This window comes from Pantherophis guttatus, chromosome 1, assembly GCF_059756535.1.
Source record: "Pantherophis guttatus breed Tessera chromosome 1, ASM5975653v1, whole genome shotgun sequence".
In the NCBI taxonomy this organism is placed as follows: domain Eukaryota; kingdom Metazoa; phylum Chordata; class Lepidosauria; order Squamata; family Colubridae; genus Pantherophis; species Pantherophis guttatus.
The window spans coordinates 18,320,512-18,342,235 of record NC_142063.1 but is presented as its reverse complement, the minus strand read 5'-3'; the positions used below and the strand labels follow the sequence as shown (position 1 = coordinate 18,342,235).

Here is a 21,724-nt window from a genome sequence, read left to right as displayed (position 1 = left end):
AAGCCATAAACTACTTAGGTCAGTGGTTGGCAACCCAACAGCACGGATGGATGCGATGATGTCCATTATACCTCAAAGAGTGCAGGATTTCAAAGTTGTTATAATTTCTTTTAATGAACAACTTCTCACAAGATTGGTAAATCATGATGGATTTTATGCAAGAGTTTCGGACGGGTGGGCTTCAAAAATTTTAGCAAGGGGTTCTATGCCCAGTTTCTGGGTGGGTGTGGCCATGGTGGGCGTGGCCTAGTCAGCCTCCAGCACCATGGTGGGGGGGGGCGTTTTTGCCCTCCCCAGGCTCTGGAGGCTTTCCTTGAGCCTCTGGGAGGGCAAAAACAGCCTCCCCAGTCTCTGGAGGCCCTCTGGAACTTCCCAAGCTCCGAAGGCCTTCCTAAACTTCCGGTAGGCCTGTTTTTGGCCCTCCCCGAGACTCCGCGCGCACCCTGCACATACCTGCATCCAAAACGGGCTGCTTGGGGACTCCTGGGAGGGGCGGGAGAGGCGGGGCCCGCCAAGAGTGGGATTTGGAGGTTCTCTGAACTGCACAGAATCTTAGCTAGAGGTTCTCCCGAACCCTTGCGAACCCTCAGCAGCCCCACCCCTGGTTTAGGAACTTTGGGAATCTTAGATTGAAAATTCACAAGCGATTTTAGGAGAGTTTGATTCCTCACATGACATCTTGGAAGAGCCTGGTGAGATTTAGAAATTGTGTAAGATTGGGGGGGGGTGTTTTGAGGAAGGGGGCACCCAGGGCCAGAAAAGCCAATTTCTCTGCCCTGGTGTTAAGATTTTCTAGAAGAGGCTGTAATACTGTTCTGAGTGCACTTAGTGTGCACTTCAGCTGTTCTAAAGATTTGGGAAACCCTTATTAAGAGAAGCTCATCTAAGCTTCTTTTAGAGATAATCTTCTACCAAGTCTTTTTTTTTTTTTTAAATAAGAGTTTAGTCTCTACAGATGAGTTGTTGTTTTCTTCTGCTGCTCTGTGCGTGAAATCAGCTGCAATATTCGCATGCCTTTTGATTTTTTTTTCTTACGTTTCGTTCGTATTTTATTTCGCTTATTAATTCACTTATTCCATTTTTAGGCCACCCATCTCCCCTATAAAATGACTCAGGTGGTTTTAGGATAATTGGCTAGTTCGCCCTAGACATATTTTACAGGAAAATAGAATATGGTATCCATCAAATAAATACATTCCCATGCAAGGTTGGATAATATTGGTCTGTGCAGAGAAAAAAACCCCAGAGGTCTGGGTAGCACTTTTGCTGACTAAAAATGACCCTCTGCATACATAACCAAACTATGATGGTTTTCCTTTTCCTTCACTTCTTCTTTCCTTTTCCTTCGCTCCCCAACCCCTTGTTTAAATCTTCCATCAGTCTAGTCATTCTGTGCACCTAATGAAATGAGCTCACAAAAGCTTATGCTTTTTAATAAAATGTTAACAGTAGAATCATAGGGCTGGAAGAGATCTCAGAAGTCTTCTAGTCCAAAACGAGGCAGGAGCCTTATACCGTTCCAGTCAAATGGTTGTCTGGTCTATTTTCAAAAACCTCCAGTGATGAGACACCCACAACTCTGAGAGGCAAGCTATTCCGTTGATTAATTGTTCTCACTGTCAGAGGGTAGTTGGAAAAGGTGCTATCAGACTCCTTCTAATCTCTTTTTTTAAAACTTTTTCATTTTTTTTATTCAAAAAGTTAAAATATAAATTCCCAAAAATATGAATATTTTTTTACAAAAACAAAAGAAAAATCAACAAGACATTGTTGTGGCCCGCCAGTGGCCTGCGCGGATCGTGGCTGATCCCAACGAAGAGGAGGCTGGTGTGGTGTCGCGCCGGCAGCCTGCACAGCCAGCGCTCGCGTCGGACAGCGAGGAGGCTGAAGAGGATGTGGTGCCAGAGGCAGAGACTCAGCCAAGGCCTTCAGAACCTCCAGAGGTTCCTTCCAGTGGAGAGAGCGAAGTGGAGGAGCCTCTCCTCAATGCTCAGGCATGCAGGGCTGCCAAAAGGCAGGAGTGGCTACTCAGGAGGAGGAGGTCTACTCGAGAGTAGGGCTTGAGGATAATTGGCCACTCCCTTAGCCTATTTAAGTCGCACGCAGCTAGTGCTTTCTTGCTGGAAACAACTCGTATTTATGATCAGAGTATTTTGGTTTATCATATCTTGTTTTCTGGGCTGGTTGCCAACCTTTGCCGGTCTTGTTTATTCTTGCTACTTAATAAATTTGATAAGGACCGTTGGTGTGTGTCAATATCCTCGGAAATCCAGAGCTGGGGCAGAACAGACATTGAAAAAAATGTGTTAAGAAAAAGGACACAAACATATACATATATATTATCTCCCCTAATTGAATACTGTATTCAGACTCCCTAATCTGCACAACACTCACCTTGAAGACTAGGAAAGGATGAGAAGATCTGGCTGGAGTTACCCAGAGGCTCTGCCTCTGTATGGAAAACTTGATCCTGGATCCTCCCATTCACTCTCCAGCCCTGAGTAACAGAGTTGGAAGGGACCTTGGAGGTCTTCTAGTCCAACCCCTTGCTCAGGCAGTAAGCCCTATACCATTTCAGATAAATGGTTATCCAATCTCTTCTTCAAAACTTCCAGTGTTGGAGCATCCACCACTTCTGGAGGCAAGTTATTCCACTGATTAATTGTTCTGAATTGCTCAAGTCTCTGTCCCTCTTTTAATTCATGAGACAATGCCCAGCGATGTGCATTTGACGCTTCTTTGGAATGGACGGTTAGTGTCGCACAGCCATAGTTGCCACCCAGCCATTTTCCATAATATGCCATCCCACCCCAGTTTGTTGCAAATCTGAGCGTTGATATTCCTCCTTTTTCTGCAGGGTTTTTTCCGCAGAAGCCAACAGAATAACGCCACTTACTCTTGCTCACGGCAGAGGAACTGCCTGATCGACAGGACCAACCGAAATCGGTGTCAGCACTGCCGACTGCAGAAGTGCCTGGCCCTGGGCATGTCCCGTGATGGTGAGTTCTGGATTTAGCCTGGAAGGTGAAAACCGGTGAGCCAGTGGGGGGAATCGACATCAGAATGGTTCAGGGGTTATAAAAGGAGAGGCAGAATGCTGGAGGCAGCAAACAGGTTTCCAAACATGGATGCAGGAAGCCACAAGTTCCTCCGTGAAGCGTATCAGATGTAAGATAATCTAGGCATTCAAGTGGTCATTCTGGTCTGAAATGGCATAGGCCCTATGCCATAAGGTCTGCTGCATGAGCAGCGGGTTGGACTAGAAGCAGTGATGGGTTCCCCCCGGTTCGGCCCGTTCGGCCAAGTCGGTAGCGGTGACGATATGACGTCACCGAACCGGTTCTGCGCCCCCTCCACCCACCCCCGCATTATTCTTACCTTTTATTTGGCCCCACCCCCAATCTATTGCTGCCTCCTGAGTCCCAGCTGATGGCTAGAGGGAAAAAAACTGTTTAAACTCTTGCCGCCGGGCTTCAAAGGGCCGCCCTACAGCTGATCAGTGTTAAAAGAAAACAAATGGGTAGACCGGTGTCTGCAAAAATACATGAGTAGATCAGTGCCTGCAAAAATACACGAGTAGATCAGTGCCTGGAAAAATACACGAGTAGATCAGTGCCTGGAAAAATACACGAGTAGATCAGTGCCTGCAAAAATACACGAGTAGATCAGTGCCTGCCTGCGAGTAGATCAGTGCCTGCAAAAATAAATGGGTAGACCGGTACAGCTCTGCAAGCAGTTAAAAGCCTGGAAGACCAGTACCTCTGCTGAATCCTAAATAATTGTCACATGACCATCAAGCCATGTCCACAAAATAAGCCACGCCCACAGAACCAGTAGTAAAAAATTTTAGAACCCACCCCTGACTAGAAGACCTCCAAGGTCCCTTCCAACTCTGTTGTTAATCAGAGGTCCAGGAGAGTTTAGGCAGTGAAAGAAGGAAGTTCTAATTTTTCTGTGCTGCAGTGCCACCTCTGGCCAAAAGGAAATATTGCAGTTGCAGATTCATCATGTTGTGCCAGTACAGGTAGCGGCCGTCACTTTTTTCAGTACTGTTGTAACTTTGAACGGTCACTAAATAAATTGTTGTAAATCGAGGACTACCTGTAGGCCTAGATTTACGAACATAATGAAGCCTACTCATTATGGTCGTAAGTCGTGATAGTCGTAAAGCAAGTCACCCACAGGACTAACCTGTTTTTAATGGCCCTTTTTGCGGTTGTCATTAAGCAAGCGCTAAAGTATCACCAAAACCATTGTGGGGCGTCCCCTTTGACGCACATGTCCTAGGTTCACCATCACTATTCTATCTCTTTAGGGAAGCTCAACAGTCTTCATCCGTGGTGGCATAGTGATTAGACTGCTGCATTGCAGCTAATTCTGCCAACTGCCATCAGTTCGGTTCTCACCAGCTCAGGGTTGATTCAGCCTTCCATCCAATGGTGAAATCCATTTTTTTTTACTACCGGTTCTGTGGGCGTGGGTTGGTGGGTGTGGGTTGGTGGGTGTGGCAGGGGAAGGATACTGCAAAATTCTCATTCCCTCCCCACTCCTGGAGGAAGGATATTGCAAAATCTCCCTTCCCGCACCACCCCACTCTAGGGCCAGCCAGAGGTGGCATTTGCCGGTTCTTCGAACTACTCAAAATTTTCACTACTGGTTCTCCAGAACCTGTCAGAACCTGCTGGATTTCACCCCTGCTTCCATCCTTCCAAGGTTGGTAAAATGCAGACCCAGATTGTTGGGGGCAATATGCTGACTCTGTAAACCACTTAGAGAGGGTTGTAATAGCAATAGCACTTAGAGTTATATACTGCTTCACAGTGCTTTACAGCTGTCTCTAAACAGTTTACAGAATCACCATATTGCCCCCAACAATCTGGGTCCTCATTTTACCGACCTCGGAAGGATAGAAGGCTGAGTCAAACTTGAGCCTGGTGAGATTCGAACTGCCAAATTGCAGGCAGCCGGCAATCAGCAGAAGTAGCCTGCAGTACTGCATTCTAGCCACTGTGGCTCTGTAAAGTGGTATATAAGTCTAAATGCTATTGCTATCCTCACGCTTGGTTTTGCTCTCTTTGTTTTGCCGTAATCGGCTTGCAGCAGTAAAGTTTGGCCGCATGTCGAAGAAGCAGCGGGACAGCCTCTATGCCGAGGTCCAGAAACACCAACAAAGCCAAGAACAAAGCGTGGGAACCAAGGAGGACCCAGAGACCTTGTCAAGGGTCTACACCACCAGCGTGAGCAGCGGACTCTCTGACCTGGATGACATCTCCATGTTGTCGGACAGCTTCCTCTTTGATTTTCCCCTGAGCCCCGACGGGAACAGCAGCTACTACAACCTGGATCTCCTGACCTCAGCGCAGCCATCGCCCGACCAGTCCAGCATTGACGTCAGTGACACCAAGTTCATTAAACAGGAGTCCATCTACGAGCTCATGCTGGAACCTAGCCTCTTTCCTCATGGCCCCCTTGAAAGCAACGCGTTGACTTCGGACATTTCAGTGATGGAAATGGGTTAGTATAATACTCTCTCTGCTTGTGGCAGCCAGATCTCTTCCAGCACATAAGAGGAGAGACAAAGGCCACTACTAGCCATTATAGAGGCTGCCAGTGTTATCCATGCTGTATCAGCACCTGTTTCCCTCTCTGTGTTCATGCATGCTTCTAGTCCTGATTGTTTAACAGTTTAAAAAGAGTTAAGCTCTCTGCAGCACAAGAACTGGAAATAACCCAAAAGCCACTGATTAATTGTTCCAACTGTCAGGAAAAAGACTCCAGAGCACTCTCTGACTATATTTGCTAGAAGTCAGTGGTCCAAATTTCTTGCATTTTAAGATGGGAAATATCTAAAAACCATTTTCTATGCTATCAAATGGAGCGAACAGTTTAAAAACAAAACAACCACAGCGTCAGGCCTGCCTCCGTTCAAAACCCCCAAAAAGAAAACCCTCAACTGCATTGAGATAGAAAAGAGGTACTTTTACTGAGTTTGAAATGATGGCAGCGAAAGCAAGGCAAGATCTGATTCAAAACGTGCGATTGATTACAGATTGAAATTTTCCCCAAATCCCTCCCCACCAGGGCCCAGTGCTGAGGGTCCAATCAACATCCAGTATGATGAGGCTCATCTTCAGGTATTTCACCCATCTGGAGTCCTCTTCAGTTCACATGGGACTTCACCGCACTAGCTCACTTCCCCAACCCAAATGCCATGCCCCCCCCCCCCCCCCCCCCGTTACTATGGCAGTCAACAGCAAGCATGCTGCAGAGTCGAAGCCCATGCTGGAGATTCGGCTGACACACAGAATATTTCCTAAACTAACCACGTTGCTTCATTGCAACATTGCAATGTTCATTGCACAGGCAAGGGCCTGGTGGCTCAGCAGACTAATAGCATTGTGATTAACACCAGCTGTCTGCAATTACTGTAAGTTTGAATCTCACCAGACTCAGCCTTCCATCCTTTCTAAGGTAGGTAAATTGAGGACCCAGTTTGTGGGGTCAATAAGCTGACTTCGTATAAATATACAAAAGTATGAAGGCTATTGCTTAATGCACTGTAAGCCGCCCTGAGTCTCCGGAGGAGGGCGGCATATAAATCAAATTTTTTAAAAAAATATATATATTGACCTGCTCACTAAGGCCAGATCACCAAAGAATTAAATATAATCTCTGAACTGTCCAGTTTTAGGCTGATTGCGTTTGCATTGAACTGGTTGCAAGTAGCTTACTCAAGCGTAAGAAGTCATTACAGGTGGCCCCCAATGTCTGACCATAATTGACCATAAGTGAACCTGGAATTACAGTCAGAAGTCATGGCAGTCGTTAAGCAGGTCACCACATGGCCGCGCCCAATTTTATGACCCTTTTGTGGCAGTTGTGAAGCAAACACTTTCATAAGCAAACAAATGTGGTGGTTTCTTAAGAGAACACTGTGCTCATTAAACAAACCCATTGTACTCAATGGGTGTTTTTTTGCCAGAAACTAGAAGTAAATACTGGAAATCAGCAAAGCCCGCCAAAAATCGCAGTCAAACGTCTACAACACTGCAACTGGCCATAAAGTTGAGCCAGTTGCCAAGTGCCTGAAATGCGATCGCATGACCATTGGGGGAGGGGAGACGCATGGCCATTGGAATTCTGGAAGCAAGTCTTAGGTAGCTCTGGTGAAGTCCAGCGTAACTTCAAACAGTCTCTTAAGCAGCTGGTCATTAAGCAAGGAGTACCCATACACACAACCGGCAGAGAGTTGGTGGGTGGAACTGCATGCATGTTCCTGCAACATTTACAAAGAGCTTGTGGTCTTGCCTGAGAGAGTGACGTCGAAATCCCGAAACAGAGCATGGGTAATTATAGTCCCCAATAGTTCAAGTTGTCCAGAACAGGGGTCTCCAACCGTGACAACTTTAAGACTTGTGGACTTCAACTCTGGGAGTTGAAGTCCACAAGTCTTAAAGTTGCCACGGTTGGAGACCCCTGGTCCAGAAGATTGATCAACTGACCCAGAGTGAAATTTCTGAGGCTCAGGATGCAAACAGAATAACAAATCCAGGAACACAGAGTCGAGGTTGGTACAGGTGGTTCTTACAATGAAGATGCCAACTGCCAGTGGGTGTTGTAATATCTAACACCTAAGCGAGTTGGGCAGCATACAAGTCAAAAAGAAAGACAGGAAGGAAGGAAGGAAGAAAAAGAAAGAAAGAAAGAGAAAGAGAGAGAGAGAGAGAGAGAAAGAGAAAGAAAGAAGAAAGAGAAAGAAAGAAAGAAAAAGAAAGAAAGAAAGAAAGAGAAAGAAAGAAAGCGTGGCATGCATATCAGGCCTTGGAGATAGGCAAAGTGAACAAACAGATAAGCTGGGATTCCAGAATGCGACTTCATTGTTGTATCTTAAGTTCCCCTCTGTCCCATTTTATACCGAATCAAGCAGAGTTATTTTTAACTTTCTCTCTCACACTCGCTTCTGTCTCTGGACTGTGTGATCTCTTCTGCAAATCCCTCCTTAATGGCTTTCCTAAAGTCAGCTCTAAATCCTTTTAAAGTTGGTCTCTTGGCTAAGCCCTTCAGAGTTTCCAATGTGCCCTCCAGCTGGGTGATCTTTCAGAAACAGAATTTCAGGAACCTTGGCAGTTTGAAGATGTGTGGACTTCAATTCCCAGAATTCCCCAGCCAACCACGGCTGGCTGGGAAATTCTGGTAGTTGAAGTCCACACATCGTCAAGTTGCAAAGGTTGAGACGCCTCTCTCCTACCCTTTTTTCCCCCAAAATAAGACATCCCCTGATAATAAGCCCAATCGGGCTTTTGAGCGCATGCACTAAAATAAGCCTCCCCCCCAAAAATAAGCCCTCCCCAAAAATATTTAAACGCAGAGCTGGAAATCAGGTAAAATGGCAAGAGGAGCCCCATCTTGTTCCACATGCCTCAAAATAATAAGACCTCCCCGAAAATAAGGCCAAGCGCTTATTTCAGGGTTCAAAAAAATATAAGACAGGGTCTTATTTTCGGGGAAACACGTTACCTGCTGTAGTTGATCACCTTACCGGATCTTCTGGATCAAGCCTCACTACCTCTGAATCTGAGGAGACCAATGCAGTATCCCCAAAAGATAGTCAATGGCCTGATTTGGAACAAATGCCTTGGGAGCAGAGATCTTGAATTTAATTCCTGAGATCTTCCACCATTATACCTGATGGGAAAGACATTTGTGAAACATCCTGAAGATGGAGCTAATCAGCATAGCTAATGCTACTAACTGACCTTATGTTCTCCTTGACTTCTGCCTAATCCATTTATCTTGTTTTGGTGTTTAACATCAGCTCAACTTTTAATTGCAGTATCTAAGCGTACTCAGTCACTCAGTCATGTAACTGTAAGCAATTATCATGCAGTGATTAGTGGGATCATTCCTGGCCCCATCGCCCACCCCTTCATTCTCTGTTTCCCCACATTCGATACTTGGCATGCAGAGGTGCCAAATATTTTGTGCTTCTGAGTTTATGACATGACATGACATGACATATCGGGATGGGTTATGCTGGATAGATGTTGGAGTTTAAACCTACTAAAATGTTGCTTTCTGACTTTCTGACTCATAACGGTTAGATACTGTATGTTGTGACCAAGGCCCAAGTAGTGATTACCAAACACAATTCAGTCCTCAACAAACTTATTTTATTAAAACAGCTGAGAAGTAATTCATCCTCAGCTTAGTCCAAAACAAAATTCTTAATAACCAGTCCGTCTGGCCTTATCACCAACCTTTGATGTTTTTGGCAGCCTGCCAAAGGCTTTTCTTGACAAAAACCCCACAAAGTTCAAGAGACGCTGACAAGAAGCACTAGAATCAAGGTTGCTTTTCTACAAAGAACCCAACGGTTCGTTGCTGCTCTTTTAAGGCTTATGGGAGTGGCCAATCATCTTCTGGCCTTACTCCTGAGTTGTCCTTTTTTCTTCAGCTGCTCTTGCCTTCTGGCAGCTCTTCGCATGCGTGCACTAGAAACAGGCTCCTCCTGTTCCTCTGCCTCTCTGCTATCCGCCTCTGGAGGCTCCGGAGTTTGTGCATTTTTCCCAGATGGTCCTGCCCCATCTCTGCCTCCGACACAGAGCCCTTGTCCAGGCCTTCCCCTGACTCCAGGACTGGCCCATTGTCCTCCCCAGCCTCCTCACTGTCCGACTCCATTGCCAGGTCCGCAGGCTGCTGGCGGACCACAACACTGTAATCAAAAGATGAGGTCAAGGTGGCAAACATATCTAACACATCTTCCTATTTCCACACAACAACAACCCTGTGAGATGGGGTTGGGCTGAGAGAGATTGACTGGCCCAAAGTCACCCAGCTGGCTATTGTAGCTAAGGCAAGTCTTGAACTCATGGTTTCCTGCTTTCTAGCCTGGTGCCTTAGCCACTAGACCAAACTGGCTTTATATTTATATATTTTTTTATTTCATGTTCAGTTTTAGGATATTTCTTTTGGGTTGGCTAAGATACTCATCTAAATCCATTCATAAAAGAATCCCAAAACAATGAATGAATCAATATGAATTGGTGAATCAGTCAATGCAAAGAATCGATCAATGCAAAACCAGGAGGCTGTCTTTTCTCAAACAACAGTCTTAACAGCACTGTGATTTATGTATGGCCCTTGTGAGACAGTCAGAGCTGCCAAATAATTTCCCAGTTTGGCGACAATGAGCACAATGCTTAAGAGTCTTTGTATGTTGTATTGCCAGAGCGCCTAGCCCAGAATGTGGTGAAGTCGCACCTTGAGACATTGCAGTACACCAGCGAGGAGCTGCAGCGGTTCGCCTGGGCGCTCTACTCTCAGGAGGAGATAAGGACCATGCAGAACACGGTAAGTATCTCCTGCAAGATTAGGTTAGGAATCCCTCTTAATCTGAGCTACTAGTGCAGAGGTGGGCAACTATGGTACCTTTACAACCTGGCTCAGGAATTCTGGGAGCTGAAGTCCACAGGTCCTAAAGGGGCCATAGTTGCCCACTCCTGTGCTAGTGGAACAGGGAACAGCAGAAGTGTCACAAAATCAGGTTGGAGAAAACATACCTAATGGATTGTCTGTACTAAGGTATAGTGCTTCTACACCAGTGATGGCTAACCTTTTTGCCGTTGCGTGCCAAAAGTGGGGGGAGCGCGGGGGGGTCACACACACGTGCTCCCACACCCATAATTTCTTTCTTAGAGCCTGGGAAGGGTGAAAACGACCTCCTCCCTCCCCCCGGAGGCCCTCTGGAAGCCGGAAACGACCTGTTTCCCAACTTCCAGTGGGACCGGATGGCCCGTTTTTCGCCCTCCCCAGGCTCCAGAGGCTTTCTAGGAGCCTGGGGAGGGCAAAAATGGCCTCCCCCTCCCCCCCAGAGGCCAGAAACAGCCAGTTTCCCGACTTCCAGTGGGCCCGGAAGGCCCGAAAATTAGCTGGCTGGCGTGTGCATGCGTGCTGGACCCGAGCTAGGGCAACGCTCGCATGCCCACCAATATGGCTCCGTGTGCCACCTGTGGCACGCGTGCCATAGGTTCGCCATCACGGTTCTAGACTTAGCTGCCATTATTAACAACTGTTAATAATAACTGTGACTGTGAGTTCTTCGTCCTGCCCCTCTCCAAACAATGGGCTTTTCTAACATACTCAAGGAAAGCATGATATTGCCTTTCTGAACGATAGATTTTAGAGAAGCAACAACAGCAATATTATCCCAAGCGGAAGAGATTGGAAAGACAGAGAGAGAGTCAAAACTAGAACAATTATTTTGTCTTATAAATTTAATAAATCAATAGGGTTTTTAAAAATTACAAATAGGAAGGTCTTTCAACAGGTCAACATTCCCATTGCTAAAAAAAAAGGCCTCAGTGGCCAAGGAGGTCCTAATGCCAGTGCTCCCCAACCATCAGGACTACCAGATACGTGGACTTCAACTCCCAGAATTCTCATCCGTAGCCTTGCTGCCTGCGGAATTCTGGCATTTAAAGTCCACACTCCTGGGAATGGTCAAGTTTGAGAAACGTTACTTAGCCAACAAAAGAGCCATAGAGGTCTAAAGCCAGAAAGGAGGTGGGCCAGCTACTTGGAGGGCTACAGATCACCAACCTCCCTCAGGCTTCTCCTCCTGGCAAATCAGGATGCTTTCATAGAGGAGGGCTTATTCTGAAGGCATTTTTGAGTGGCCAAAAAAAGTCAAAATGGTGGTCACAGCTGTGCAATGGATGTCCTACCCCTTTTCTATGCATCACAGGCACAGAAAGGACAGGGCTTCAACCATGTGGTGGTGGCCATCTCTTTGACTTTTTTGATGTCTCTCTCCCATACATGCTGGTCAGGGGTGGGCTTCAAAAATTTTAGCAAGGGGTTCTCTGCCTGGTTGCTGAGTGGATGTGGCCATGGTGGGTGTGGCCTAGTCGGCCTCCTGCACCATGGCAGAGGGTGTGTTTTTGCCCTCCCCAGGCTCCGGAGGCTTTCCTCGAGCCTCCAGGAGGGCGAAAACAGCCTCCCCAAGCTCCAGAGGCCCTCTGGAGGCCAGAAACGGGCCCATTTCCAGCCTTGCTGAACTTCCAGTAGGCCCGTTTTTCGCCCTCCCCAAGCCTCCGCGCACGCCCTGCACTTACCTGCATCCAAAACGGGCCGCTCTTGGGAGGGGAGGGGAGGGGTGGGCGGGGCCAGTCAGGAGTGGGATTTGGGGGTTCTCTGAACTGCACAGAATCTTAGCTAAAGGTTTTCCCGAACCCCTGCGAACCCCCAGCAGCCCACCCCTGATGCTGATGGTATGTTCCATTTTCTAATGGAAAGCACTATTAGATCTCTTCGATCTGGCCATTACTTGCCCCAACATTAGGCTGGTGCCAAGATGGAGGTTCATCTCAGCCTTGGGGCTCAGAAGGATTGTGAATGAGGGCCGTGTGCATATAATCCCTTGCATATCATCAAGCATTCAACACTGTTCATGTTAATGGACATTTCTCCATCTGTTGCTCTGCAGAACTGCGAGGTGATGTGGCAAGAGTGTGCCGTCCAGATCTCCAATGCCATCCAGTACATCGTGGAGTTTGCTAAGCGCATTGATGGCTTCATGGAGCTGTGCCAGAATGACCAAATCATTCTTCTCAAAGCAGGTAAGAGAGTTGGGGTTAGATTTGTTTAGATCAGGGTTTGCCAAACCTTGACAACTTTAAGACGCATGGACTTCCAACTCCTAGAATTGCCAAGATCGGAAACCCTAGTTTGGATTTTGGGGTTAAGGTTTGTTTAGATCAGGATTTCCCAACCTTAAGATGCATGGACATCTCAACCTTGGCAACGTTAAGACATGCTGGCTGGGAAATTCTGGGAGTTGGAAGACCACACGTCTTAAAGCTGTCAAGGTTGGAAACCCTGATTTAGTTGTTGTTCAAGAAATGAAAGAAACAGGGGGTAGAGTGTAAACGGGCATTTTGTGGGGCATAAAAAAAAGTCAAAATGGGGTCATGCCCATGTGAGTGAAACCCTAATCTCTGTGGAGGAGGAGAAGTAGATCAGATCATTAGTAGAAAGAAGCTTCCGTTCTGTTTCTTCTCCAAGGACACATGTGATTGGACAAATCAATCCTGATAGACGTTTTTGATAAAACCTTGGGAGCATCTCGTTACTGGGTAGGCAGGGGGTTCAAATTGTCAAGGAAAGGCAGCAGAAATGGGGGTTGGAGACACCTTTGCCCCATGCTACTTACTGCTGAAATTTACTACTTCATCGCTTGAAGTAGCTAATCTAAGTCTAAGATACCTCTAACCTCCTCCTTCTCCTTTTCTCCCTTTTTGTTGGCTTTATCTTCTGCTCCATCCACTCCCTTCTTCTGGCTTCAATTCTTCACCTTTCCACATTTTTAATTACATGTACTGTTATTATTAATTAATAACATGGAATTGTTACATGTGGACTTTGTGGGTGGACTTCCTTTTCTCTACTTCCCCCACCCTTCCTTTTTCCTTATTCTTCTTCTTGCAACTATGGAAATATCCTTCCTTCCTTCCTTCCTTCCTTCCTTCCTTCCTTCCTTCCTTCCTTCCTTCCTTCCTTCCTTCCTTCCTTCCTCCCTCCCTCCCTCCCTCCCTCCCTCCCTCCCTCCCTTTTTTGCTACCCTTGGTTTTCACCAGGTTGTCTAGAGATTCTCCTCATCCGAATGACGCGGGCCTTCAACCCATTGAACAACACCGTACTTTTTGCCGGAAAATATGGCGGGATGCAGATGTTTAAGTCACTCGGTAAGAAAGCAGAGGAGGTGCCCTTCTGAAGATGCAAATGAGACATTCTGAGTGGATTGGTGGCCATCTTGGTACAATCATGTATTGCGATCCTAACTTCTTGCTGGCTAGAATGAGAGGAATTAGGTTTACCATTAAGAAGGGTGGAAATTTGAGTGGGGGAGAAAGAGAAATTCATGGAACAGCTGATATATTCATTATGTTTATACAAATCTGCTGGGTAATTACACTATATATAATATATTGGCTGTGCTCACACACCACAGGATGTCCGCAGGAGGCATGAAAACAGTCAATATGGCAGCTGTGCAATTGAAACCCATCTGTTTTTTATGTAAAAAAAGATGCACATAAAAGTGAGTACAGCCTTGATTGTACAGTTGTGGCTACCATATTGATGTTCTTGACTCCCCCTCCCTGCAGACATCCAAATTAAAGACCCAGCTGTTGCATTAACAGAACATGCTAAGTTTGGCTAGGTTAACCAGTTAGTTTTTGCATGGTTTTAGCACTTTGTGCAAACCTTTACTTTTTGATGTTTATGATTTTATTCAGTAACCAGGATATAGAATAGAATAGAATAACAGAGTGGGAAGGGACCTTGGAGGACTTCTAGTCCAACCCCCTGCTTAGGCAGGAAACCCTATACCACTTCAGACAAATGTTTATCCAACATCTTCTTAGAAACTTCCACTGTTGGAGCATTCACAACTTCTCTAGGCAAGTTGTTCCACTGATTAATTGTTCTAACTGTCAGGAAATTTCTCCTTAGTTCTAAATTGCTTCTCTCCTTGATTAGTTTCCACCCATGGCTTCTTGTTCAGATAGAATACATATATAGTATGTATTCTATGAATGAGCACCTTTCATAATTTTCTGATTGCTTCTATGTGTGCTCTTTCTCACTATAGGTATGCGCGTGCAAGTTTGAGTACGTACAATCATGTACTCAATAGAATTGGAATAATAGAATTGGAAAGGCTGTAGAATCAAAGCAACTATTTCTTTCAAGCAATTGGAAGAAATGTTGCAACAATTAAAAGAACAGGCGGATAAATTAGACCACCATAAAATTATGCATCGAGGCAAGTCCAGAGGGAAATAAAATGATGGATTGAGGAAATAAATGAGAGAGGTTTTCCTCCCCTTCTCAAGACAATAAAACCCACAGGACTCATTTAATGAAGGTAAATGTTGGGAGATCCAGGACAGGAAAAGACCTCCCTCCTTTTGCATTATGCAGAACAGAACAGAACAGACTTGGAAGGGACCTTGGAGGTCTTCTAGTCCAACCCCTTGCTTAGGCAGGAAATCCTATACCATTTCAGCCAAATGAGTGCCCAATCTCTTTTTAAAAACTTCCAGTGTTGGAGGGTTTACAACTTCTGAAGGCAAGTTGTTCCACTGATTAATTGTTCTAACTGTCAGGAAATTTCTCCTTAGTTCTAGGTTGCTTCTCTCCTTGATTAGTTTCCACCCATTGCTTCTTGTCCTGCCCTCAGGTGCTTTGGAGAATAGCTTGACTCCCTCTTCTTTGTGGCAGCCCCTGAGATATTGGAACACAAAGCCTTTAGGTAGTTTTGGAATTTTCTATCTGAAGGTGTATTGATAATCCCCCCAGCAGTTTTGAAAGAGGCATTGGTTAGCTGCATGGAGAATCAGTCTGTCAGTTGGTTATAATTATAGCTCTATTGTGAGAAAAACCAGTGATTAAAATAAATAAACCGGAAAAAAGTTTAATGTATAACTAGCTCAGTCCTTTAACATAGTATTAAATGGACTACCTGAAAAGATACTTCTCCAGACTTTAAAATAATTGCAGTGCTGCAGAACTATTAGGTGATAGTGAATGCACTGATTTGAAAATATGAAATTATCCAACTTCATGTTCATATCCCAGCTAAAGTAGGTTTTAAGTAGGCCCTTAAAACCTACTTTTTCCAGTTAGCCGGGCTGTCCTGATTTTTGGTTGGTTTTAAAATTTGATATTGATTTTAATTGAAATGTTTTAAATTATGGGCCAAATTTTATTTAATTATTTTAAATCTATTTTAACTTTTGTGTATGAACGTTTTATACTTGGCTGTTCACCGCCCTGAGTCCGGAAGGAGAAGGGTGGTATAGAAATCTAATAAATAAATAAATAAATAAATAAATAAATAAATAAATAAATAAGTAAGTAAGTAAGTAAGTAAGTAAGTAAGTAAGTAAGTAAGTAAGTAAGTAAATAAATAAATAAATAAATAATAAATAAATGGCTCCTTGTTCCCTTAGGTTGTGATGACTTGATCAGCTCCATCTTTGAGCTGGGGAAGAATCTTTGCCGACTGCAGCTGTCTGATGAAGAAGTAGCACTCTTCACTGCAGTTGTCCTGTTCACACCAGGTATGTGATCAAAAGGAGAAGGGGGAGAAACACTGGATTAACACTTGTCACTATCCAAAATGAATCGATAGCTGCTTTATCTAGCAGCATCGACATTTCATTCCTCTTAGCCAGCGATGACAGAATGCACAAGCATTGCTCCAAGGGGTAGTTGTTCTTGGTACAACAAGTGGTGGAGTTTGCAGCAAAGAAAGATTTAATTAGGATGAAATACAACACAGAGTTTATTGGACCTAAAGATCGGCTATATAATGTATGGTCCACTTCAGTTGTGGGTTTCAAATTTTTTTACTACCGATTCTGTGGGTGTGGCTTGATGGGCGTGGCATGTCTTGGTGGGCATGGCTTGGTGGGCATGGCAGGGGAAGGATACTGTAAAATCTCCATTCCCACCCCACTCCAGGGGAAGGATACTGCAAAATCCCCATTTCCTCTCGATCAGCTGGAACTCGGGAGGCAGAGAATAGACGGGGGTGGGGCCAGTCAGAATTTTTACTACTGGTTCTCCGAACTACTCAAAATTTCCACTACCAGTTCTCCAGAACTGGTCAGAACCTGCTGAAACCCACCTCTTGTCCACTTGTCTGGTAGACCATTTCCACCAGATCCTTCAAGATTTCTTGGAATCAACAATTGTAATTTTAGTTCAAGTGAAGGGCATCAGGTTGGGTAACTTTTCTTGGGGGACAGTTAATGTGTGCTCTGCCTTATTGACGTCCTCTGCAACATCTGCTCACACTTGTACCCTTATTCTCTCTCACACACATATTCACAGAGTCTGGGCTTAAACGTTGGTTTTAATGATGTTTTCTTTTTCTGAATAAGCCACAATAGTTGGGTTTCCACGTCCCCATAAGCCATAAATCATGTTTTACCAGCCAAACTGGATTATAGCTAGATTATAGCTATATTTCTTATATTTAAATATATTTTTGTTATATAAATATATCAAAATAATCAAATCATACTATGCCTTAAATGCCATTTGTGCACTTTATGAACCTCACCTCATAACACATCCACGCTTTCCACAGAATATTTGTTACAACTGAAAATAACCGAAAGCAGATTTTTTTCCCCTCCCCTAAAATTTTGCAATTCTAAAAAAACACCAACATGTGTTGTCCTTTTTCAGATCGGCCTTGGCTCTCTGAGTCCAAAAAAGTACAAAAACTCCAGGATAAATTCTACATGGCTCTCCAGCATGAGATTCAAAAGAAAAATGCCAACGAAGACAGGCTTTCCAAGGTAAATATAACATTTTAAAGAAATAAAATGGGAAGGAGGCAGACTAATACACAACAGAAATATATTGATACACACTAGGGCAGTGGTGAAATCCAATTTTTTTTACTACTGGTTCTGTGGGCGTGGCTGTGTGGTGTGGCTTGGTGGGCATGGCTTGGTGGGCGTGGCAGGGGAAGGATAGTGCAAAATCCCCATTTCCTCCCCACTCCTGGGGGAAGGATATTGCAAAATCCCCATTCCCACCCCACTCTAGGGCCAGCCAGAGGTGGTATTTGCTGGTTCTCTGAACTACTCAAAATTTCCACTACCAGTTCTCCAGAACCTGCCAGAACCTGCTGGATTTCACCCCTGCACTGGGGCTAATTCCAAGATTTCCAAACATTCAATAACTATTGATGAGAAAGTAAATTAAACCGAGGGAGCTCAAAACTACCCTGTTTGGTTTGACTAGGCCAAATGTTGGCTTAGTCTTGAGCCCAGGGAAACGAGGGATAGATGGAATGGATGGGGTATCCTTGGAGGCAGACAGGTGTGTCTGTAGGAAGGGTCAAAAAAGTCAAGATGGTGGCCACAACCATGGAATCAGGACCTTGTCTCTTTTTTACATGAGTTGACACATTACATGGCTTGATTGCATGTTTTTCTCCATCAGCTCGACTTTTTTCACCTCCCTGCAGACCCTCTTGGGGACGGATGTCATGGACTGGCATACAAAGAGAAGGCCATTTCTTTAAATTAACCCTTTAAAGGCTGGGGTGTCTCCTTAGTCCTTTTTCAGCATGCAATAGAAAGTGTTTTACAGCTAATCCTTGAGGTGGCCCACGAGACACAAGTGTAATGGACCCTGCCCATTATGGTCACAAGTGGTGATGCCATTAAGTGAGAAGGCCTCAATTAATGACCTCCACCCCCTCCTCTCCCTAATTTGGCTGTTAAATGAATATGTGGGAGGTTTAAGCAGAGCACAGAGTGAGGGCGGCCCTTGGAGATTGTGTTAAGGCAGCAAAATGGAGTGATTCATCCTTTGGTTATGCAGCGGCCTCATGGAAGTGGACATCATTTTGGCCCACCTTCAAGAAATCACAGGTACAATGAAAATGATGGCCGCTTCCAGGAGGCAGCCACATGTCCTAGGGAGACACGGCCTGACTTCCTTCCCCAACATGAGGTCTGGAGTTCTTCAAAAGATAAGCGTGCAATGGCCAACAGGGGAGTAGGCCCAGGGCCTTTGGGGTCCTGGAGATGCAAGATGGGGAGGAGAGAGAGGCGGGAATGTTGCAGCATCTTTGCATTTGGCCATAAGGATGAATGACTGCAAGAGCGCTGCAGGACCATAACTTTGAAATGGGGTTGTAAACAGTTGGGGGGAGGCAGGTTCTATTATAATACTTATTAAATGACTACTGCACAAGCAGTCCTCGATTTACCATCACAGCTGGGATAAATAAATAAAATAAAAATAAATAATTTTATTTCTATACTATCCTCCTCCCGAAGGACTCAGGGCGGTGTACGGCCTATTAAAAGCACAAAGACAGACATCAATTAAAAATAATTAAAATTATTAAATAATTTCGACTCAGATTTAAAACCCCAAAAATTTAAAACACCCAATTTAAAATCATTATATTGATAGCCCGGCCTGGCGGAATTTCTATTGCTAAACAATCTTTATTTGCCACGGTTGTTAAGCAAATTACTGCATTTGTTAAGTAAATCACATGGTTGTTAAGGAAATCCAATTTCCTCTATTGACTTTATTTGTTGGAACCTGATGGGAAGGTTACAAATGGCCCAAGACATAGCAATTGTCCTAAATCCATCCTGGTTGCCCAATACCCAAAATTTTGACCATGTGATTGTGGGGATGCTACAATGGTTACAATTGCAAGGACTGGTTGTGAGTCACTTTTGCAGTGTCATTGTAACTTCAGTCACTAAAAATGGTTGTAAGTTGAGGACTACCTGTATTTTTTCCTTTTCTTTTTTCTTTATGCTTTTCTTTATATGCAGCTGTATACATTCAGTCTCCTCCCTCTATTCCTTCATAATTGGTAGATCTCACTTTGAGCCCTGCTATCTAACCCCAAGTTTTTCCCAACTGTATTCTGAATTTCAACGAGAACTTGATGGGAGTTTCATGAGATTCAGGGAGGGAAAACATTCAAAAACAGCCAAATTTCTATCATGTAGCTTTGCTTCTCAATCAGGAGTTCCAGATTTTGTTTGTTTTTTTAAATTAATTAAGGCCTCCAAGGTCCCTACTCTAACCCATCTCCTTTTCCTTCCCACAGATGGTTGCCAAGCTCCCCTTGATGAAGACAATCTGCAGCCTTCACTTAGATAAGCTGGAGCTTTTTCGCCTTGTCCATCCGGAGACGGCCAAAAATTTCCCTCCTCTCTACAAAGAAGTGTTCAATTCGGAGCTCCATTACAGCAACCCTCAGGAGAGCTAAAGCAGAATTTGCAGGGCAAAACTTTTTGTGGCTTCTGGAATGGGGGGAAAGCAGAATTGACCCTGTGGTTTATTTTAAATCAAGGGTCAACCACAAGATTGTGTGACCCTGGCTTTCCTCCTCCTCCTCCTCCTCTTGCAGTTGACCTGCAGTGATCTGCAGTCGCTGTTGAATGTAATTGCACCTTTTTAAGGATCCAGCGGACTTTGGGCATACTGGTGAAATGAATGTGAAATGCTATTCGGTAGAGAAGATCCTGCATTAAGTAGTGTTAAGTATTCCTATCCTTTCCTCAAAAGCATGTTTCAGCGGAACGCGTTTCTCTGCCCTGGCATGTGAACACATCCACCCAAACTCATGAGACTTACAGGCAGCTGATGCCCAACCCAGAAACGCCTCTTTAGGCCCACTGTGTGGATAAATATGTATATTTTTGCTGGTTTCTGCTTTTTCCCCGGCACTGGCATGGTTCGAATGATAGGACGCTGGACGTACAGAAGGAAAACCAGATCTTGTGGACTTGTTCAACGTGAAGATGGAAATTTGTGGGAAGAGAGAGAGACACACACACAAATACACACATACACAGGGATTACAATCCTGCTAGATTATGGGACAGAAGTGGTGGTGGGAAGAATATGTGGGGGAGGAGAATTTTTAATTTAATTGTGTTTCCAATTCTGGGGGCAGCTGGAGGGCTGGACCCTCTTAAAAAAAAGAAGCGTAAAGTTCGATGGCAAATCAAGATGTATTTTTCATCGACAAACACTGCTGCTATCAAAGTAACTGGAAAAGCATCCGTTTAAAGAAAAACACGGATGGCCTCTGGATGACATTGGACTTTGGCGCCCATTATCCTCAGTGATTGGCCCAGCTGGGGAGGATGGATATTGGAGCTGCTAAACCATACCCGGCTGCCAAGCTAGATGACGAATGATCCGATTGCTTCTAAAGCAAGTTTTCTAAAACACGCAAGTTTTAAGACGCGCGGACTTCAACTCCCACAATTCCCCAACCAGCATGCTTCTGGAAGTTGAAGTTGGCACATCTTAAAACTTCCCAAGTTTGAAAAATACGGTTCTACAATAATGGATCTCTATCGGCCAAGGCTTATTGATATATTATGTTTGTTCTTTCTCCATGTTATAATCCTTTGGGGACCCAAGAAAGCTTCATTCAATGTTTCAGGTGCAGAAGCCCATTAGAAGAAGCCCTTGCTTGGTATCGATTCACCACATGGGTGATGAACAGGTCTGCAGCTAAATGTAGAGGCCCTTGCTTTGGGCCTGCCCAATACTGTAGAACACGGGTCTCCAACCTTGGCCACTTTAAGCCTGGCGGACTTCAACTCCCAGAATTCCCCAGCCAGCAAAGCTGGGAGTTGAAGTCCGCCAGGCTTAAAGTGGCCAAGGTTGGAGACCCGTGCTGTAGAATCAACCAGATGACAAATAACTCAGCTTTACAAGGTGGTTTATTTTTCTCCTGTTCACACTCAACGGAACCTCCAAAACCAGCTTAAACGGCATGGCTGCTTTCCTCAAACTAATGGCAAACCTGTAACCTTCCAGATGCTGCTAGCAGCCAAAGCAAATAGTCCTAGACTTACGACAGACTCACGACCACAATTGGGACCAGGATTTTTTTGTGGCTGAGCAAAGGCGGTGGTTAACCGAATCGTGCCCAAGTTTATAACCCATTTTTTGTTGTTAAATGTCTCACTGCAGTTGTTTAGCGAATCCAGCTTTCTCTACTGACTTTATCGGAAGCCAATTGGGATGACGTGACCCTGGGCCAGTGCAACCGTCATAAATACATGCTGGTTGCCAAGGGCCCAAATCTTGATCACGTGACCATGGGAACACTGTGATGGTCGTAAGTGTGAGGACTGGTTAT

At 44.8% G+C, this 21,724-nt stretch overlaps 1 protein-coding gene across 1 annotated transcript in view; it reads left to right on the top strand.

The window, feature by feature from the left end:
• LOC117677493 (nuclear receptor ROR-beta-like) overlaps positions 1 to 21,129 on the top strand; it is a 59,310-nt gene extending 38,181 nt beyond the window's left edge. The window contains exons 3-10 of the mRNA XM_034437729.3: positions 2,858 to 2,999; positions 5,101 to 5,514; positions 10,229 to 10,350; positions 12,485 to 12,617; positions 13,635 to 13,742; positions 16,017 to 16,127; positions 17,263 to 17,375; positions 19,670 to 21,129. Coding sequence (XP_034293620.2) covers positions 2,858 to 2,999; positions 5,101 to 5,514; positions 10,229 to 10,350; positions 12,485 to 12,617; positions 13,635 to 13,742; positions 16,017 to 16,127; positions 17,263 to 17,375; positions 19,670 to 19,831 — 1,305 coding nt within the window. The 3' untranslated portion in view covers positions 19,832 to 21,129. The remainder of the gene's footprint in view (positions 1 to 2,857; positions 3,000 to 5,100; positions 5,515 to 10,228; positions 10,351 to 12,484; positions 12,618 to 13,634; positions 13,743 to 16,016; positions 16,128 to 17,262; positions 17,376 to 19,669) is intronic.
• The last annotated feature ends 595 nt before the right edge of the window (positions 21,130 to 21,724 follow it).